This window comes from Osmerus mordax, chromosome 9 (assembly GCF_038355195.1).
Source record: "Osmerus mordax isolate fOsmMor3 chromosome 9, fOsmMor3.pri, whole genome shotgun sequence".
Classification (NCBI taxonomy): Eukaryota; Metazoa; Chordata; class Actinopteri; order Osmeriformes; family Osmeridae; genus Osmerus; species Osmerus mordax.
The window spans coordinates 2,701,683-2,723,076 of record NC_090058.1 but is presented as its reverse complement, the minus strand read 5'-3'; the positions used below and the strand labels follow the sequence as shown (position 1 = coordinate 2,723,076).

The window sequence follows — 21,394 nt, the reverse complement described above, 5'->3', positions numbered from 1 at the left end:
TGATCTTCTTCAGTAATGTCCGGAAGGGCCGGAAGAGCTCAGACATGTCCTCGGGTTTGCGATCGAGGTTGAGTGGCCCTTCAGAGTACACCACCAGACCACTAGGAGAGAGGAAGGGCGGGCATGATTTATTCCATACCAGTGAGAGGGAGAAGAGAGAGAGAGGGAGAGGGAGAGAGAGAGGGATAAAAGAGAGAGAGACGGAGAGAGACAGAGAGAGAGATAGAGGGAGAAAGAGAGAGTGACAGAGAGAGAGAGAGAGAGAGAGAGAGAGAGAGAGAGAGAGAGAGAGAGAGAGAGAGAGAGAGAGAGAGAGAGAGAGAGAGAGAGGAAGAGAGAGAGGGATAAAAGAGAGAGACAGAGAGATAGAGGGAGAGAGGGAGAAAGAGACAGAGAGAGACAGAGGGAGAGGGAGAGAGATAAAAGAGAGAGAGGGAGAGGGAGAGAGAGAGGGAGGGAGAAAAGAGAGAGACAGAGAGAGAGAAAGAGAGAGAGAGAGACAGAGAGAGAGACAGAGGGAGAGAGGATAGAGAGAGAGACAGAGAAAGAGGGGGGGGAGAGGGCCAAACTTACCACACAATGGCCAGCCTGGGAATGGTAAACATCAGAGCTGGTTCATAGTCATCGATCATGTCTTGTGAGAGGTATCCCATCTTGAGGGCCCTGGGACACAATACAGAGGACAGGCGACAGGAGAAGGAATCACCCAGATGTTTAAAAAGCCTGACAAGCCCTGCAACCATCACAGGGCCGTGATGACACGCCACAGACCCAACCTTCCTCTCTCAAACTGAACATAATGCCATGCATGTGTGTTTTAATCACTGTGGACATGCCCTTTATGGTAATATCTGTCCTCGTATTGTTTTCTATTCTAGATGGAACTGTGTGTCAGAATAAATAAAGTTAAACTGAATTGATAAGCGTCTACCAGGCTCTCTGTGTTAACGTTGTGACTGCTCCTTTCTCCCCCTCCTCCCCCGGCAGAACCAGGTTCTCCCCCTCCTCCTTCCCCGGCAGAACCCAGGTTCTCCCCCTCCTCCTTCCCCGGCAGAACCCAGGTTCTCCCCCTCCTCCTTCCCCGGCAGAACCCAGGTTCTCCCCCTCCTCCTTCCCCGGCAGAACCAGGTTCTCCCCTCCTCCTTCCCCGGCAGAACCCAGGTTCTCCCCCTCCTCCTTCCCCGGCAGAACCCAGGTTCTCCCCCTCCTCCTTCCCCCGGCAGAACCCACCTCTCCACGGTCTCACAGAACAGCACGATGACCTCCTGCTGGACGTAGTACTCTTTGGGAGACTTCACAGGCACCATGGCGGACACATAGCTGTGGAGAGACCAGACAGAGGACCACATGGTCACACCCTCACGTTCATGATGCCCACGGCGATACCACACAGGGCAGTCGTCATGCTTAGGTAGCTTAGGATAGGTAGCATTTGTATTTATTGACAGGGGCAGTGCACCCTAAATGAACAATGACGCGTACCTGAGCTCAAACTCAGCGAAGAGGCTATCGAAGTGGCGCAGCGCGTCCCGCATGCGGTCAGTGTAGAAGTTGAGGTCTCGCAGGGCCTGGTCCCGCGTGATGTTCCTCACCTCCTCCAGGCTGCGGGTCAGGTCCTTCGCCAGCGGCCTCATGGCCATGCTCTCAATCTCCCTGTTCATGATGATCGAGCCAGCAGCCAGACACTGCTCACAGAGACACACACATGCAGACACACACACACACATGCACCACACAGAGACACACAGCGACACACAGGGACACACAGCGACACACAGGGACACACAGGGACACACAGAGACACACAGAGACACACAGCGACACACAGCGACACACAGGGACACACAGGGACACACAGGGACACACAGCGACACACAGGGACACACAGGGACACACAGGGACACACAGGGACACACAGGGACACACAGGGACACACAGGGACACACACCAACACAATCAGACACAAACACACAACAATAGACTGTTATCCGAACAGTCCCAGATCATTACGCGGGCCAGACACAGTGGACTTGTTGTAGAGCTGGACAGAGTGAGGGCATGTGAGGGAATATCGCACTGTACCTCGGCTCCGAACCACAGCTGCCCTGCCAGGTTGTCATGGCGAATCTCCTCAGGGAACTTCACCAAGAAGTCTCTGTTCGCTCTGTCGTCAGGGATACACTCATCCATGATCTGGTTGATAATGTTCAACACATTGTCCTGCAGACACGGCGGGAGGGGTGGGTGGGGGGGGGAGAGTGACAGAGGAAGATATTGAATAAACTGGATGAAATGGAACGGTCAGGAAGTGTTCCGTCGGCCGGGCGACTGGACACAGGCGGACGCGTGCTGTGGCCGGAGAACACTGTGACATGTGACATGTTTCTGGAAGGCTCGACTTACCTTCGACCTAACTACGGGGACTAATCCATGTTGAAAAAGCACTCAACTCCTCACTGGGAATTGGCAGTAAACAATGAGACAAGGACATGCTCAAAACAGGGACTATGACAGCTTCACAATTCAATCCCCCCCCCCCCACACACACACACACTCACACTAAACTAAATCCCCTAATTCCAGCGGTGTAAACACACTGTCACGCACAGCCAGAGCTAATCAAGAGCTTGTGTGCTGCTGGCATGTACAAGAGCCGTAAACAATGACTAACAATGAGCCTCGCAGCCCGGGAAGCCTTGCTCTGTGCGGTGATCACGACAGACACAGCGTCTCCTGGCTAACCCCCACAAGAAAGATTAAAAAGGTTTGCGGAAAAACAGCTGAACCACTGCTTCCTCGGTAGCAGTGATGACCTGTGTGTTGGCCTTGGCCCGCTGCCCTCCATGGTAAACCACCACGGAGCCCTGGCTAATCATAAGATGTCCTATCCTCACTGTTCTTGACCGACAATCAGCCACAGTTCGACCCAAACCGAGTGACCCTGAGTGGATGGGTTGTTGAGGGAGATGGAGAAGTTGCCCAACACCCTCAAGGCTCTCCCTCTTTCTGTTGCCCACACTCTCCCTTTCTCTCTCTCTCTCTCTCTCTCTCTCTCTCTTCTCTCTCTTCTCTCTCTCTCTCTATTCCTCTCCCGTTCTCTTTCCTCTCTCTCTCTCTCTCTCTCTCTATTCGCTCGTCACCGGTCTCGTCTCTCTCCTCTTCTCTCTCTATTCCTCTCCCGTCTCTTTCCCTCTCTCTCTCTCCTCTATTCCTCTCTCCGTTCTCTTTCCCTCTCTCCTCTCTCTCTATTCCTCTCTCTCTCTCTCTCTCTCTCTCTCTCTCTCTCTCTCTCTCTCTCTCTCTCTCTCTCTCTCTCTCTCTCTCTCTCTCTCTCTCTCTCTCTCCTCTCTCTCTCTCTTCTCTCTCTCTCTCTCTCTCTCTCTCTCTCTCTCTCTCTCTCTCTGTGTGTCTGTCTCTCTCTGTCTCTGTCTCTCTCGCTCTCTCTCTCTCTGTCTCTCTCTGTGTCTGTCTCTCTCTCTCTCTCGCTCTCTGTCTCTCTGTCTCTCTCTCTGTCTCTCTCTCTCTCTCTCTCTCTCCTCTCTCTCTCTCTCTCTCTCTTCCTCTCCCGTTCTCTTTTCCCTCTCCTTTTCTCTCTCACTGTCTCTCCCCCCTTTCTCTCTCTCCCGTTCTTTCTCTGTCTCCCTTTCTCTCTCTCTCTCTCTCCTTTTCTCTCTCTCTCCGTATTATTCTGCCAAACTGATTCCTCCCTCGCTCTCTGCCAGCCATTCATTGTGTCGCTCATGCAGGTCATGCTGAGAGCGTACTGTTGCCAGGAGCACGTAAGGAGCTTGGCTGGGCAGAGGAGAGCAGGAGTGAGACGGACCAGCGTGGTTCAGAGGAGAGCAGGAGAGAGACTGGGTGATGTGGAACACTCTCTCACAGCCTCTCGTCCTGCATCCCAGGACCACAGAGAGGTGCTGGGGAGTCTGGAAGCATACCGGTCGCTTGCTGGTCCCCTTGGGGGGTGTCCAGGATTCAGAGTTAGCTGTGCCAAAGCGACTACTTGCTAACCATGGGGTTATACCACTGGAGAGTAGAACTGTTGACGGACGCAAAACATGACACTAATTCACTGTGAAAGGAAAACCCCCTTTTGCAGAAATATAGCCAGATAAGCTAAACCCTGACTGAGAGGAGACCATTACAATAGTTCTGGAGGGGGAGATGAAGAGGGAGACAGACCAGGACAGCTAATTATCATCTGCTGAAAATGCTTAACAGTCAGTCAGCTAAAGGCTGGGTAGGAACAGCACAGCCTAACACAAAACGAACACACAGCGATTCACGGCACGGTCAATTTGAGGTGATAATGAAGTGAACGAGAGACCTCAGCGGAGAGCTAGACAGGGGACAGAGCAGGAGGAGAGAGGAGGATTGAAGAAGGGAAGAACAGGGGAGGAGAGAGAAAGAGAGAAACAGCTGGGGATGTGATGACCTTATTAAGCGAAATCTCCTCCCAGGGTACAGGGGTTCTGGAGCTGGGGAGCAGCATGCATGCTGATGGCCCACCCAACAACCCCCCCCCCCGCCCCGCATTTCCCAGCATGCATCAGCATGGCAGGAGGCCCTAACTCACACCAGGAAACTGGTTAAGTATCTGGCTCAAAAACAAAATACTATAACTAAGGAAGTAAATGCCTAACAGTCTAAAAGGTAACATTTAATAGATCACCATTTTATATATGATCTATAATATCCATCATGGTTCACAGAGAAATCTAAAACAACAAATCTAAGACGTCTCAGAAGGAAGGTAAGACTAAACAGGTGTGATCTTGACTTCTTCAGTCGCTCTGGATAAGAGTGTCTGCTAAATGACTAAATGTTCTTCGCAACTCAATTGCCATAATCAGTTACACTTCACTTATTCTTCACAATAAGTCACACTCACTGGGGCAGTCTGCTAAACAAGCAGGATGTGTCCACAGGCCACGTCCAGACACAGGACTAATCTCTCTTTAAACAAGGAAATGAATTTAAGGTCTGGCCAAAGAATGAACCAATCAGACTTGACCCGGTCATGTAAACCTGGCTGTATCAAATAAGTCTGAAACAACCCTCTTCCTTCCCACCAAGCACAGGTTCAGTCAGGTGACCCAAATGGCTTCCAACCAAATCAGCCCACAAATACGTTCTCTGTTGACCCAGTTCCAACACAGCTGAGATCAATCTGATCTCATTTAAACTCTGGTCTAATTCTAGTCACTCTGCTGAGCAGGAGTATTTTAGTCGTCTCTTCAATACTGGGTCATAGACTTAACTCTAATGAATTGTTCTGGCCTTGTCGTTTTCTATGACCTGAATGGGGCAGTTGGTAGTTGGGACCAGAAAAGGTTAGTTAACTGTTTCCAGCCTGAGGCAAAATTCCGAAAATTAAATTTGCTGCCATTCCATTCCATTCCAAATTCCATATGATATACATTTTGAATTTTGGGGGGGAAATTATTTTTTTGAACTTTTGTTTTTGAAAAAACTTGAACTTTGTGTGGTGTAGTTTTTCTTTTTCGAAAGGTTAGAAAAAAATATCACACACCAAAAAAAAGTATACAAAAAAATAATTATCTTTCGCAATGATTCTAAAGGTTTCCTGACGTCTCATCTTTTTTCTTTATATTTTGTAAAAATGTATTTTTCCAAAAACCTTAAAAAAAATAATTTTGCAAATGTTAAAAACAAAAAAGAATATTCACACACAACACAACACGCAAACATTTCTAGTTAGCTTCTACAATGTATTTTTGTATGCATGTATTAAATTGATGTGAGGTCCAACAGGTAGTAGTAGACCCCTGCGGTGAGGGCCATACCTGACAGGAGCGGAACTGGTTGACCAGCAGGGTGCATCTCTGAGGATCCTTCCTGCCGTCCAGGCTGTCCAGCTCCATGGCAACCTGGTTGAGCTCCTCGTCAGCATAGTAGAACTGGGCCAGGAGCTGGGGGTCTGTCCTCTGGAGACAGGGAGGGAGGAGGAGCAACGGTCAACACATTTACATTTAGTCATTTAGCAGACGCTCTTATCCAGAGGGACTTACAGTAAGTACAGGGACATTCTCCCCGAGGCAAGTAGGGTGAAGTGCCTTGCCCAAGGACACAACGTAATTTGGCACGGCCGGGAATCTAACCAACAACCTTCTGATTAATAGCCTGACTCCCTAACCGCTCAGCCATCTGACTCCCAACACAAGCAAGAACACATGAAGAGTGCTGTGTGTGTGTGTGTATGCGTGTGTGTGTGTATGCGTGTGTGTGTGAATGCGTGTGTGTGTGTATGCGTGTGTGTGTGTATGCGTGTGTGTGTGTATGCATGTTTGCACTCGTGCCCAGGCTCAAGAGGCAGGAGGAGGTAGAACCAGAGAGGTGTCAGCAGATGGTTAATATTGTGTGGAACCTCCCCAGAAGAGCTGGCGTAATTACAGAGCTTGTCCGCGCTGAAGGATTTGTGTCATTATCGTCCAGCGTGTGCCCACCCTCCAGGGAGGAGCCCAGCCCAACAGAGCACTCTGTTGCTGGGGAGCACATGTACTGCCACGCCGCTCAGAGCTGGGTGGAGGGGGGTAGAGGGCTGAGGGGTGGGGGAGGGGGCGGAGGGGGGAGGGAGGGAGGGGTGGGGGAGGGGGCGGAGGGGTGAGGGAGGGAGGGGTGGAGCAGGGAAGAAGGGCAGATAAGGGCCAGATCTCAAAGAGAAGGTAGGTTGAAATGTTGTTATTGGTTTATTTTCTTAAACACAGCACAGCAGCACACTGATGTGGTTCCTCTGCTCTGCCTCGGCTGTTTAAGACGCTGCTGTACTGCATGAACACTGCGATTAAAGTGAGAACACAGTGCGGCACTCAGCCCGCACAAAAAAAAAAATAACACACAAAATCTCTTTATTATCTGAAGACCTACTACTACTACTACTACTGTAGCACAAGGAGGCCCCCTTGGAGAGCGACGCTTTCCACACGGAACGGAGAACATCTTACAAGACCTGCTCCCGAAAGTTCTGCTGGTTCCCCACAGTGAGAAGAGCTCCCAATGGGCTCCCTGCAGTATTGAGCAGATGATGCACGACTGTTCCCTCTCTCACTTCCCCTCTCTCATCAATAATAAAACAAACAGCAGGAAGAAATACACTGGCATGATCAACCTAGCGTCCTGGTCTGCCAGGCACGGCATCGCACAGCATCAACCGCTAAAGAGGAGGCTATGGAGCGTGTGCAGAACAGGCAGGACAGGCAGAACAGCCGAACAGTGAGCAGGCTGAGAGTGGTTATGCTACATTGTTCGTGTAAATGTTTCACACTTCTCTCGAGTGTTCTTTCTCAACAAGGTCACGTACTGTATATGCTCCATGTCTATATATAAATCACTTGCGAAGGATGAGAATTGAGGGTGGGGCACCCAGCTGCTAAGATATGGAGAGAGAGAGAGATAGAGAGAGAATGACAGAAAGAGAGAGGGAGTGAATAGATATACTTAGCTGCAGAGATACAAGGTATCTGCTGCACACTAAACACAGACGCATGTGTCTCAATCTGCCATGAATGTATGACTGACAGTATCATCCATCGTATAAATGGTATGAGACATTAAAGGCTATATTGTTTGAAGAGAGCTAATTGGAGTTCATAGCTTATTGGTTAGCCTCCTGTAGTGTTTAACCCTCGTGCTGCCTTCGGGTCACATGACCCAAAGGTTCACAACGAACCATCGTTGTGTTTACCCAATTTTACCCAATACAAAAACAAATAAAAAGCATTTTCTTTTAACTTTCGCAATGTAGGGGGTCTGAGACAGCCCGACGGTTAAAAGAAAATGCTTCACTTTGTTTTTGTATGTGGTAAAGTTGTCGCAATACCACGGTGGGTCACAATGACTGATGGGTCAGAATGACCCGAAGATAACACAAGGGTTAAGGTAGGAGAAATAGGCTCAGTAAAGCAGGCACACTGGATACAACAGAGAAGCATCTTCTAAATAAAGTTAAAATTACATGAGACTTTCCTTGATCTGTATTGACCCAGTGTCTCCCACTACAGCATACCCGAAGACCTCTTCAAACTAAAAGTCAGTGAGCAGACGGCACGCAAACCGCCCACAGAACGAGCCTGGAAGCTCGTCAAGGGACAAATTCCTGAAGCAAGAGGTAGATTTCCATGGAGCTTGACTCAAATCGCTGTCTACGCAGTGACGTGTATAACACTAATGTCTCGTCCAAACAGGAAATGGTAGCAGGCCAAGGGTGACGACCTTTTCCACTGAGGGCAAAAGACGGCTCATGCATACGGCAGGCGTTCTGCTGGTCCAGCTCAGAGGAGGAAGAAAAGGAGCCTTTGAGATGGCAGCGGACCGGAGCTTCCTCCTGCTGCATTCCCCTCTCTGGAGGGAACATTCCAACACCGCTGCATCATGGAGAGAAGTCGATAGTGTAGGACGTTCTGGGCATGTGTGGGCCAGGCCTACCTTAAGAGGTTAGAAATCATCTACCAGATTTATCTCTGTAAATCTGTCTGTCTAATCTCTTCATACATCCGTCTACCCATTTCGGCATTCCTTACATCAGGGAACTCGCCCTCGCCCTCGTCAGCATAAGCAGGGCCCCGAGTCTGTCTGAAGAGACGATATCCTTTGATAGAGGCGCGAGCAGTTTCAAAGTGCGAGTCCCGTCTCACTTTCTCACCGCATTCATCTGAACCTCATTACTTTAGATCTCCTTGGGAATCAGGCCGCCTTTTCTGAAGTGTTCCTGTCAATACTGACACCTGCGTGACAGCTCACCTGTCAGTACAACTCCAGAAACACAAAACAAACACACAACGAAACACATTAGGAATTGAAGGAATGGAGGAAAAGAAGAAAAAAGAAAACTTTCCAACTGGGGAATTAGGTCAGAGCCACAGAGCCATTTTGCTCTCTCTATGGCTCTGGGACAGGGTCATTAGATGAGTTTGAGGCTCTGAACCATGGGGAAAACATGTTTGACAAGTTAATATCATGTCATCATGAAGTTAAAAACGGAGAAGAGAAAGAAGAGAAAACAAGCCTTCAAGATGAGTCTCCAGCCCTCAAGACTAGTCCTGCCACGAGCACAACCACTGTGTTGGGTAAGAGAGCTAATGATTCAGCAGATCTGGCCGTCTGGACCCCCTGTGGCAGCGAGTCCTGAAACCGCTCCTGTCGTCACTTGTCCTTGATGCGGGATGACTCAAACACACTCACCCTTTGTGGTCAGAAACCTGCCATCTTCCGTCATTAAGCTGTCCTAACCTTCCCACCGACAGTTGAGGTGCGCTGTTCTCTTCAACCTTCCCCGCCTCAACATAGCACATCAAACAGCCTAGGCGAGGTCACAACGACAGGTTCACTTAGCGTTAACGCTTGGGAGTAAATGAACTGAAGGCCGTTTCCGACCCTCCGAGCGTGTTGCCATGCAGGGTGCAGCGTACCACCTGGCCTGCCTGGAGGATCTCGTCATCCTCCCACATCTCCTCCACCAGCAGTCTACGGCTGTTGCTCTGAGGTCGCTGAATCATCACTTGGTTTCCATTCACACAGCGAGGAGGTGGCAACTGGCTAATATCTCGTGACCACGGGCAGGATGGCTATCCTGCACCTCATGCCTCCCAGGCTCAATTCACTGACTGGCTGGCTGCTCTCCAGGAATGCCTCTTCTGGCAGCCCAGGCTAATGTTGTGGGGAGGGCTGTCAACTGCCTGCAGCAGTTCATTTAGCTTCTGGCACTTACTGGCAAACGAGCAGTGGTATCCATCGCATTGTTCCATTGCTTATTCAGTGCTCAGCAGAAAGTATCGGGCTCCGCATCGGAGCAGGCAGGTTGGAAGAGAAACAAATAGGTGAAGCACCTCCAATCCCAGGTCTCTCCGTCAATGAAGAACAGAACTGTCTGTAGGTTAAATTATGCAAAATGTTCGACTTTGATTCCATCTGAACCATGAATGTTGTGTTCACTTGTGTGACATTGCATAAAACAGCACATTTACAGCTTCCAGCTATTATGTACTCAGTCTTCCAAGCTAGTTATTCCAATCCTCTCTGGTTTTCACTAGAATGCTACAGCGACAGGCAACAAAGGCAACGGTTAATCTACTGAATCGCTGACTAAACTGTGGACCTCACATTCACACTGTTGAATAATTGCATACTGTGGTTATGGACATGGAACTACTTCTGAAAACGGCAGTTTCAACCACAAGATGACATCTTCCGATATATCAGTTGCACAATGCTTGGGAGTGGCTCGGGGTCAAACCCCACACTGATGGAACATTACTGAAACGTCACTTGTGGGAACAACGTGAACCACCTCACTATGACGGCTGAACAGTAGACATTCTCATCAAAGCCCCCCTTTTGGACCCGGGGAAATCTCTCTGGGTCGCAGGGCGAGTTTCCTGATCTCTCTGGGTAGCAGGGCGAGTTCCCTGATCTCTCTGGGTCGCAGGACGAGTTTCCTGATCTCTCTGGGTAGCAGGGCGAGTTCCCTGATCTCTCTGGGTCGCAGGGCGAGTTTCCTGATATCTCTGGGTAGCAGGGCGAGTTTCCTGATCTCTCTGGGTAGCAGGGCGAGTTCCCTGATCTCTCTGGGTCGCAGGACGAGTTTCCTGATCTCTCTGGGTAGCAGGGCGAGTTCCCTGATCTCTCTGGGTAGCAGGGCGAGTTTCCTGATCTCTCTGGGTCACAGGGCGAGTTCCCTGATCTCTCTGGGTCGCAGGGCGAGTTGCCTGATCTCTCTGGGTCACAGGGCGAGTTCCCTGATCTCTCTGGGTCGCAGGGCGAGTTGCCTGATCTCTCTGGGTAGCAGGGCGAGTTCCCTGACTCAGCAGACTCAACACAGCTGTTCCATCTGGGGAGCGATGCTATAATCTGTGTCTGGAGTTCAGCCTCACTAATCTGCTTTTTGATCTGTGATGGAGCCAGACACGTGCCTAGGGCAGAGTCCAGCAGGGCAGGATGGGGCAGAGCGGGGCAGCAGGGGGAGGTAAGAGGATTTGGGCTGCAGGGAGAAGAGCTCCGATCTTCTGGAGGCTGGCGTGACATTTGGGGACCCCCCCTTTATGACCCGTGACCACCAGGAAGTTATTATGCAAGAATTAATTCTGTTATACAATACAGGGCTATGTTGACTACAGATGGAGAGGGGATTTCACATTTTGAAAAACATCAGCACAACAAAGAGAGTAGAGAGGAGGGCTGAAAGGATGGCAACAAGGCGTAGCTATCCGTAAGACAGCTTCCTATACAGCTTCCCATGTCGTAAAAACTTGATTCAAGGATTTGAAAGCGAAAACACTAAGAAAAAAACAGTCGACTTTGACCTGTTCCTTGGAGGACAAAAGCAGCAAAAAAACATCTTCATTTCACATCTACCGAAATAGTCTTGATGATGTCTCCAAAAAAAACAAACCTATGTTCTCTAATGAGCACTGGCTGTGGTCTGACCTCAGTGAGTGCTGCTCAACCTTCTTCACCGCTGTGGAACATGACTCACAGAGAAGCCTGGGCTCAGTCCAGCCCCATCACTGACCGCCGGGACAGAGGTAGCCTGCCGAGGCAGCCGACCGAGGCAGGGCCCGACTCCATTCTGTCCACGATGAGACTTCATAATGACCGCTGTGGACGTGGGCTGAGGTACTACCGCACACTTGATCCATCCATCCATTCAAAACACACAAACAGCCTGGTTCTTCTTCCTCACACTGCCCAGTTCCTACCGAGCGCACTCTGGTCCTTTCTGCCATGGTGCCCACCATCTGTTGAGAAGATATTTATACACAGGAAGCCCACATGCAATGCTCAACTGTGGGCAAATTTACAGAGCGGAAAATCTCCCAGCAGACATCTCAGTCTGATTGTAGTGAAGTTTGATCGTTCTCTTTCTTAGCTATACCTTCACCAATATTAACCCTCGTGCTGCCTTCGGGTCACATGACCGAAAGGTTCATAACGAACCATCGTTGTGTTTACCCAATTTTACCCAATACAAAAACAAATAAAAATAATTTTCTTTTAACCATTCCAATGTGGGGGGTCTGAGACAGCCCGACAGTTAAAAGAAAATGCTTCACTTTGTTTTTGTATGAGATAAATTTGTCGCAATACGACGGTGGGTCACAATGACTGATGGGTCAGAACGACCCGAAGATAACACAAGGGTTAAGAAACTTTAACAACCACAACAACAACAAACATCTAAGCTTATCACGACCGATCCTTTACGTCAGATAACGTGCCCCTTCCCAAACAGCAAGGGAGGAAGGAAGTCGCCTGGTTCCTGCTCTCCTCACAGCCTGTCCTCAGCCTCAACACCGTTACAGCAAAGGGATGGAACAGCAGAGTGTGGAAGCCGTGAAAGAGAGGCATCCTTTCATTTGATCTCCTGCCAACCGTAACCAAGGCCAAGAACTAATCCCAAAAATATAGGACCCGCTGCCCCCCCCCCCCTCCCCCCCAGAACACACCTCCTCCGCCCGCTGGACAGCATGACGGGTGGTGTTGTGTATTTCGCACAGCCCGCCAGCCTGGCACAGTCACAATCATATAGGCTACTGAAGGCTGTGGGGACTTTGAGGGCTTGCGATCATACCGTATAAAGTCTGTAATTGTCCACTACGGAGCCTGCAGATTACTATTGACGCGTCATAATGCAAAGACAATCAATACAACTTCACTGTCATTATCAGCCCCTGGACAAGTCTCTCCAGCGGAGTTAAATCACCCCAGTAGCTCGTTTTCGATCATCTCCTACACACACGTAGGACACAACAGCCAGTTCTCCAGCCTGCAATGAATTTAAAGAGGCCTTCAATTGCCTAGCCTGTCTAGATTTGCACCAGGGGTCAGCTCTCTAAATCCAGCCAGCTGACACCAAATCAATTACCGCACGGCTGTTGGGTAAGCAGAAAGGAGACAAGCAGAAAGGAGGCTGAATATGCAGGCATGTTGGTCACCACTCAGCACTCTCCTGCTTCTTGGGCCACCACTGACTGTGCAGAGCCACCCCACTCTGGACAGACAGGACGCCAATTACCCACGTTTCTCTTACCTTCTTGTACGTTGCAGCTATATTTGCTCAGCAGTTGTGTGTGTGTGGCGGAAATAAAGAGTATTTTATTTCTGCAAAGGCATGTCAAATGTTCACGTTATTTGACGTATATAAAACCACCCGCTAGTCAGACTATCATACTGTGAGAAAATATGTGTAATGGTGGGTGAGCTGTCCTGTGAAAAACGGTGGTTTTATAGCTAAGGCTAGTTAAATTGGATTAGTACCACGCTGCTGAATAAAAAATGACATAAAAAAAGTCGATATCTGCCAGCACTGACCCTCAGTTGACTGGCTGAACAACTGGTAGATAGAGGAGAGAGGATGTATGTTTTTTTTTCTTCCTCATAGCAGGTACAAATGTCGGGTGTTTAGCGGGGAGAAATGAAACAGTGAATTGCGGCGCATCTCAGCCCAGCGGCCATCCGTGTGAGGACGGACAAGCAGATGGAGCCCCAGTGTAGGCCGTCTGCTTCTGGTTGTGGGGCCTGTCACCCTGACAGATGAGGTGCTGTGTAACTGAAGGTCAGCCCCTGAATGCCTGATAGAATAACACCAGGACAGAAGGAGAGGCTTTGAGGGGAAATGGACAGGTTTAGCCTTCTGACATCTCACTCCCTCTCTCACCTCTATTCTCATTCGTCTCTGACGAATGAGAATAGAGGTGATAGAGAGGCCATTTTGGCTGGCTGGAAACTTGATCCAGACCTCATCTGTTTCTGTCGGATGTGCCATGTGAAGTCAAGTGCACATCTTTATGAACACAAACCCCCTACCCCCATACACTTCTCACCTTACACCTTCCTAGTTTGCCTCTAGTATGGAAAACCTTCTGTTTTGTGAGTATTTAACGCAGCCTACAATGTAACCTGTGATGCAATGTGAGATCATCACCTCCAGTAAATGGATTGTCACAGACTTGTTCATGTGTATCCTTCGGTGGATAGAAAAAACGTCCAAAAGATAGTGTTGAGTTCTATTCTACATTTTTGTGCATAGTCAATTTGTTAGAAAATGTGTTGTCAGTTGGCAATTAAACCAGCAAAAGGAGGGAGGGAACTAAGCTTAGCTTCTTTTTATTTACACAGTCCAATAGTACAGTAGTGCTCAGAGGAAGTGATATGGTTGTGTTTTTTTGTTGGCACTCTGATACCAAAGTCTGACAGAGCAGACAGGCATGTTATGTGCTTCTTGATTAATGTTGCAAGCTACTTTTGAGAAAACTGGATATACAGGTATTGTATTGCTGAAAGGAGGGGAAAACAATTCAGAGTGACTTCTAGCAAGTATAATGCAGCTCTGGAAATATCAATAGCCTTGCTCCATTCAAGGAGAACATGCTGACTCAACTCCCTTCTATCTCTAGGAGAACATAGTTCAATATACAACACATTGTGGATGCAAAATGAAAACACTATGCAGTGTTTAACAATTTATGTCAGAGTAGAATGCGCTCTGTAGACTGGACAGAAAGCGAGCTAAAGCAATTAAGATGTTGTTTTCACAAGAATACATCACTACTCTGCACAACACAAGAGACAGCATAAACCTGGACTAAAATCGAGTAACACAACAAAAGTGGATTTCCATTTTTATCAAATAATCCATTTTTTTCAGTTTATGACAATTGAATCAAGCATCTACTTCATGTTCTACTCTGTTACAGGATCACATTTATTCAGGGACAGATTACTGGAGCCTTCTGCAGCTCAAATACCCCTTGTAGCAAGGAGAAAATGATACATGGCTACATAACCTTCTGGTGATGATGTGAAGGACTGTTTCAGACACTCGAGTCTAACCCTCTACCCTAGTCTAACCCTAACACTATACATCGTGTATATTTTCTGAAACTTATGATAAACGAAGAAAGGCCCGCAGTGTAAAATAATGTGTTTTCTCTTAAGCTTACTCTGACGAGTTTTTTTTTTTTATGATAACATTTAAAATGCTTAATATGCAGCAGTTCGTTATCACCAAGAGAGTGGATTGGCCGCAAGATCACTGACACAATTAACAAAGACTGCACTAACTTCCTAAAGTCAAGTATACTGTTGGTGAACATCACCTTGTACGACAAAGGCAGTCAGGTACTAAACAAATGCTGTAACAGTTCAAAGTTCTGTGTTTTACCATGGGAATTATCACACCATAACTAGCAAAACACACAATTGTTTATAAAGTGTTTTCGAACATGAGGATAACGCAATAAAAGAGACGGGATCAGTTAGACGTTACTGTTATTTAAAAATTAAACATACATTATTTATTTCATATTAAAGAGTAAATTTTGGCAATGTTATTGAAGACAAGTTATTTCCAGATAACCAACTCAGCAAGCTAACTGAGATGATCTCAAATAAGGTAACTTTCTTTTCGGCTAGCTAGCAAATAGCATTCACAGCGATTATTGATTGCGAGGAATTGAGAATACTTATACTTGGTAGCTATAAAAATAAATGTATAGTTAGCAAGTTATAGTTTTGGGCAAATAAATGACTGACAGTAGAAAGAACATAAAATACATACATCTTACCTTGGGCTTGTACAGCCACTTTCGAAACCGATTCATCGTTACCTCGCCACCTTACCCCTCTTTTGTCATCAATCCCTCTTTCTACCTGTGTGAGATACCAGCAGTCGCTAGCCAGCTAGCTAGCAAGCTACGTGGCTAAAAGGTGAGAAATCTAAAAAATACAGTAGCTAGCTATGGTGTCCAAGATGATAGGGTACAGAGTTGTATGTTTTCATATTTTTCCAACCAAAAAGACGATATGTTTTCATAGCCACATAATCAGAAGTAAACTGTGCCTGCTACTGTTCAGGAGCAATGCGCTTGAAACAATCCACCGATAGATTTGCTGTTCTCTCCCTGGCTCTGCTTGATGACAGTCACGTTGACAACATCGCCACCCACTTTCCCAGGGAAAGGCTTGCACCACACGTCACAAAGCCTCACGTCATAATCATTGTTACATTCTATGGCGAGAGAAAATATATGAAATATTCTCATTCGAATGTACAAAAATATATAACTATGACAGCTAGTTACCTAATATGGGACAAAAAATTATGAAGTTATAACGATTTAAAAAAAACTACATAAACATTTATTGTAATGGGCGTCGCAATTTGAGTGTTCATATCTGGAAGCCTCTGATGTGGGAGAAGCAGGACTTCTGTTTACGCAGGTCTGTTGCTTAGCAACGACCAAACATGGCAACGTTTTCGAAGCTAGTCAGATGAATTTAGGAGTACTAGTAGTTCTTGGGTCTGAGACAACTAGACTAATTTACCATAAATAAATAAAAGGCCAATACAAATGTGAAAAAAATAACGCTAGCTAGTCTAATATAGTTAGCTCATCTCAGACTGAATAAACGAAGGTAGAATATCCATGGAAAGGTTCAAATGTATCAACCATCCTAGCTAATGCAGACGAGCTCCACAATTGCCTTGTTGGACAGCTGGAGTTTTTTTATTCGCAATTTGTCCCATCGTTTTTTGCTTAAGGATAACTACACCAAGATAACGAGGCTCATAAGTGGCTCGCCGGGTAAGTGCCTGTCTTTCAGCCTCATTTGTCACCTTGTCTGTGTCTGCATTTCTGTTTTCCTTATGGATCCACCTCTGCATCAGTAAACCATACATCCACGCTACTCAAATAACACATTGCAATGTTCTTGTCATTGTGTAGGCACAGAAAATGTCGCCAAATTATGGGGTACTTGTCAGAGAGGCCACTTTACTGCTTGACAAGTTCAACGCAGACAAATATTGTGTTGAGGATTACACAGAAGAGGCTTGCAAGGCCATGGAGGTATCTGCTAGCAACCTAGTTAAAATTCAGTAAATTCAGGCTAGTATATCAGATCCAGCTGTTTAGAATTGAAACATTACTTAATATAAACCTGTTATGATATAGTTTTTTCTTCTTCAATGTCTTCAATCAGAATCTGGAACCTTCTGACAAGAACTTCATACTTGACACTGTCTCCGGATGCATTGAGCACAAAAAATTGATGGACATTGTCCTTGATGTTTTCTTTGATCAGAAGGGTAAATGCTTATTGAAGGCTGATCGCAATCAGTTTGCTGGTAAGTTCATAAGTTCCTTTGGACTGGTGTGCTGCAAAATGATTATTGTCAGTTTCAGAAAAACTTCCCCATCAGATATTTCCGGCTCTAAATGTGTCTGTTTAATTTCTGCAGTTATCTGTTATCTTGCTGTGTTCGTCCTTGATGATCTTGGACTTCAGTGTTTCAGCAAGATTGTTAAATCTCTGGATATCAAGAAGATGCACAGTGTAAGAAACTCCTGTGTCTGCTGTTAACTTTAATGCCAGAAATGATGAACATTACAGAAAAATCTCAATAATATTAACAACAATCTGAACTTTGACTAAAATGGTTTTGTAGTTCCTCAGTTTCGTATTCAACGTCACAAACATCAGCACTTGGATGAAAGGCGAGTGGAGTCATATTTATGATGCTGATTATGTGGAGAAGAACTGGATTGCTCCACTTTTAAGGTAAATCAAACGGAAGCACAGTAGTAGTTTCTTTTTTTGGGGGGGGGGACGGGGGGGGGACACTAAATTGATAGTTTCTATGTTTGTCCGTAAGGTGGCGCCCTGAGATTGAGGTTCTGATAAATCAGCTCGCCGCTAAAATGTCTCAAGCGGGACAGATCAAGAAAGCTCCCACAAAAATCACTGAGCCCCAAGAGTTTTCTCTTACAAAACCTAAACATCGTCCTCTCCCGGTTCCTGAACCGATTCCCCTGCAGGAGAAATGCCATGCGGTCAGTTTCATTCAATCAAGTAAAGGACATTCACATGAAGCATGTGTCTAAACAATTCTATTTTATACTTTTTTTTTTTGACTTATGGTAACCTAATTTAGGTCAAACAGCCTACTGAACTATTAACAGTGGCTGGTTTAAACAACCTGTATATATTTCTGTAATGTTTTACTAGGTGCCAACCAGCACTTACAGACCTCCAAAAGAGAAAGAAGCCTTAGAAAAAGTGAAACAGAGGAACCGACAGAGGGCTGAGGTATCTTGGTTAAGGAACTGATGTTGACGCAATTACTGTACACATCAATGTACCTTCATTGTCGTTTAATAACTCTGTTTTCCCCAAGCAAGTGCTATTCGAGGCAAACACTCAACAGTTCAAATGTGCAAACCCAGAAAAGTCTGAGGTTACCAAGGTTAGTCAATGTGTCAATGTGTGGGTATTTGGGAGACGTTCTAGAGAGCTTTCTATGGAACCTATTCCATTCTCTTCTAAATGATCAACTGTTTGGTTTTGCAGAGTGTGATATCCCAGATCAAGCAAAGCCATGATTCCCAGCTCAAGTGTGATTTAGTTCACTCCTCTGGGACACCTGCAACCCACAAGGTAAATGTCAACAGGTTATCCATCAGAAACTTTTGATATGTCATTTGTGTGTGCGTGTGTCTTCGTGTAAGCAAATACCTACCCCTGTGTATTTGTATGATTCCACTAGACTAACAGCTTGCCCATCAGGCTCAACACCACAGCCATACTGCGAGAGGGAGCTCTGTACAACCGCCATGTTGAGGAGGAGCTAAACAGGTACCACAGCATGACCTACCACTTTTCTCAGAACCACACATGTAGACAAAGAGCTTTAAGTATAACTTCACATGTAAATATATATATTTACTGTGTTGCTGTTGATAGCACCTGTTCCAGAAGCTGTTGTGGCAGTGCATAAGTACGCCGTGGTGTTTGTTTACACAGAATCGAGCGGCTGGTTGAGGGGGCGCGCGAGCCGTCTGCGTTCCTGCAGTGGCAGAGGGAGATGAGAGAGCAGGACCTGCAGGCGGAGCTGGCCCAGGTGGAACAGCGCCGCCTGCAGGGACGGATCAGCTACGAAGACGCCGCTCTGGCCCGCGCACGGATCATGGAGCGCAACCAAAAGACTGCCCTGCTAAAGAAGGAAGAGGTGGGTTTGCTTTCCCCAAGGAACTTAGCAACGCCTCACAAGAAGTGTAATCAAATGCAAGGATTAGAGGATTCCCCAATGGGATTATATGTCGCCTTCCAGTTTGATCAAATCAAACACCTGTAATCCTTTCTTTTGTAATCCTCCTTGATTCAGTCTGTGAGTCTGTTGTCGCTTACAGACTGCCAAGCTCATGCAGAGATATGCCCGCAAGAGGTTGCAAGAGGAAAAAGACATAAAGGACCTGGTGAAACAGGTGGCAGATGGACACAAGAACTCCAAAGCTGCCAAAGTGAAGTTGCAGGAGCTCAAACAGCGTATAGGTACAAGGAAAACCACCTCAGATTTACTATATACATCCCTTTACACGGTGCATTCTTTAGATTCACTATTACCCTCACTGTTTGCATGGGGAGTGCTCTAATGGACGTTTGTGTTTGTTGTTTAGCGAAGGAAGTATCCGTGCAAAATCGCGAGCTCTTACAGCAGGCCTTAGAGGAAGCCCAGGAAGAGCTGAGCAGAAGGTTACAGATAATCCGTGAGATACGGGCTTTCGAATCTGTGCCCCACCTCAGGCACACCTTCATGGATGAGACAGAGGTAAGCTAAGAGGGCTTTTTAGGATTTTTTACACCACATCCTTACACACAGGGGCGTCGAAGTGGGGGGGAAGGTGGGATTGACTTCCCAGGGCCCCAATGGGTGGGAAGGCCCTCAAAAACCTTGGATTTAAAATGTGTTAAATGAAAAAACAGACACAACCAAAATTGGGGAGAGGGGGAATGGCCCAAATGTCAACTCTTCGTTGGGCCCAGAATTCTTACATTTACATTTTAGTCATTTAGCAGACGCTCTTATCCAGAGCGACTTACAGTAAGTACAGGGACATTCCCCCGAGGCAAGTAGGGTGAAGTGTCCTTGCCCAAGGACACAACATCATTTTGACACGGCCGGGAATCGAACCAGCGACCTTCTGATTACTAGCCCGATTCTCTAACCGCTCAGCCACCTGACCCCTGCTGAAACGCCTCTGTGTCCCTGTGTTGTAGACGGCAGGGCATCGCCTGCTGGGGGAGATGTCCCTGGCTGAGCTGAGGGAACGCCTGGCCGTGCTGAAGGACGCAGAGGGGAAGGAGCAGGAGGACAGGAGAGAGCGCATCCTGCTGGAGAAGCAGAACAAGGAGCAGCTTCTGCTGGAGCATCTGGACACTATCGCCCTCCACAGGACGGCACTGGGACAGGCGGCCGAACGCAGGTGTGTGAGGGCTCGATAGGTGAATTGAGATTTTGCACGACAACACACACACACATGGGGGGGGGGGGGGGGGGAGGGGGGTCACTGGATAAGTTTATTTATTTATTACATTTATTTGACAGGGACAATGCAGTTAAAACATAGCTACAGAGCAAAGTTTGCAGCTGATGTAATGCACATAGAGTTTATATCAAGTGCTAATTTTCAACTCCCCTCCCTGGATGGGCCTTTCTACAATAAGTGTACGTACCATGTAGGCTGAGGCCTTACCCCAGTGGTCTGGGTTTGAATCCGACCTGGGCCTTTTGCTGAACGTCTTCTCCTCCCTCTCCAACCCTTTCCTGTCACATTTCACTTACAAACTGTCCTATAAAGAAGGAAAAAGACCCGCCCAAAAAAACATATACAAAAAAACACACACTCACTCACAAAGACCTGAGACTAAAGCATAGCTTAGATGGGTTATGTTGTGCCTGTTGTGTGAGGCAGGCTGGAAGAGAAGAAAGCAGGCCAGGGCCTGCAGCAGGCTGTGGCCAAGAATGACAAGGTGCTGGCCCTACAGAGGAGGCTGGAGGAGAGACGGCAGGAGCGACAGAGGCTGAAGCAGAACGAGAAGACCAGGGCCAAGACTGCAGAGCGAGCCGCTCAGCACGCTCTCAGAAGCTGGAATCACAAGAAGGTGAGCGCATAAGTAAGCATTCAAAAGTAAACAAAACCCCTCAGTAGTAGCGTTTTGTTGTAACTACCGAATAGCTCTCGATCATATGTAATTCTGTGTCTCTTTTTCTTCCGTTTACTTTATTTCGTACAGCTGGCACAGGAGGAAAAACACTGGGGGGCTTTGGAACAGAGCTTAGAGCGCCACATCAAGCAGCAAGCTCCTGATTCAGTCTCCCACAGGAAAATACTAAAGGCTTAGAAATTAAACCCCTCTTTATAAGATCTAGATTTGATATTTGGCTGTATGTATACATCAGCAATGACACAAGGGGAAAACTTTGAGATTTGAGTAGTGGAAAAGTTAGTTGAATAAACTTTGTTGAAATATTACGACTGTGGTTTTCATAACTTTTTGATCATTCTGATTTTGTTCATTCAAACAATTTTTTTTAATA

The 21,394-nt window shown here is 47.0% G+C and overlaps 2 protein-coding genes across 2 annotated transcripts in view; one reads left to right on the top strand and one right to left on the bottom strand.

Annotated features, from left to right (window-relative positions):
• The window catches only part of zfyve28 (zinc finger, FYVE domain containing 28), a 21,123-nt gene extending 5,217 nt beyond the window's left edge, over positions 1-15,906 (bottom strand). Inside the window, 7 exon segments of the mRNA XM_067243736.1 lie at positions 1-101; positions 574-663; positions 1,231-1,320; positions 1,483-1,685; positions 2,083-2,220; positions 5,808-5,948; positions 15,582-15,906. The exon segment at positions 1-101 is cut by the window's left edge and continues 1 nt beyond it. Coding sequence (XP_067099837.1) covers positions 1-101; positions 574-663; positions 1,231-1,320; positions 1,483-1,685; positions 2,083-2,220; positions 5,808-5,948; positions 15,582-15,617 — 799 coding nt within the window. The 5' untranslated portion in view covers positions 15,618-15,906.
• An 845-nt stretch (positions 15,907-16,751) lies between these two features.
• Positions 16,752-21,328, top strand: cfap99 (cilia and flagella associated protein 99). The gene is made up of 15 exons (XM_067243755.1): positions 16,752-16,865; positions 16,999-17,143; positions 17,258-17,352; positions 17,465-17,577; positions 17,672-17,849; positions 18,025-18,105; positions 18,194-18,262; positions 18,367-18,453; positions 18,563-18,651; positions 18,820-19,024; positions 19,206-19,347; positions 19,473-19,624; positions 20,074-20,279; positions 20,769-20,958; positions 21,091-21,328. The coding sequence occupies exons 1-15, from the start codon at positions 16,752-16,754 to the stop codon at positions 21,196-21,198; spliced, it is 1,974 nt and encodes a 657-aa protein (XP_067099856.1). The 3' UTR covers positions 21,199-21,328.
• The last annotated feature ends 66 nt before the right edge of the window (positions 21,329-21,394 follow it).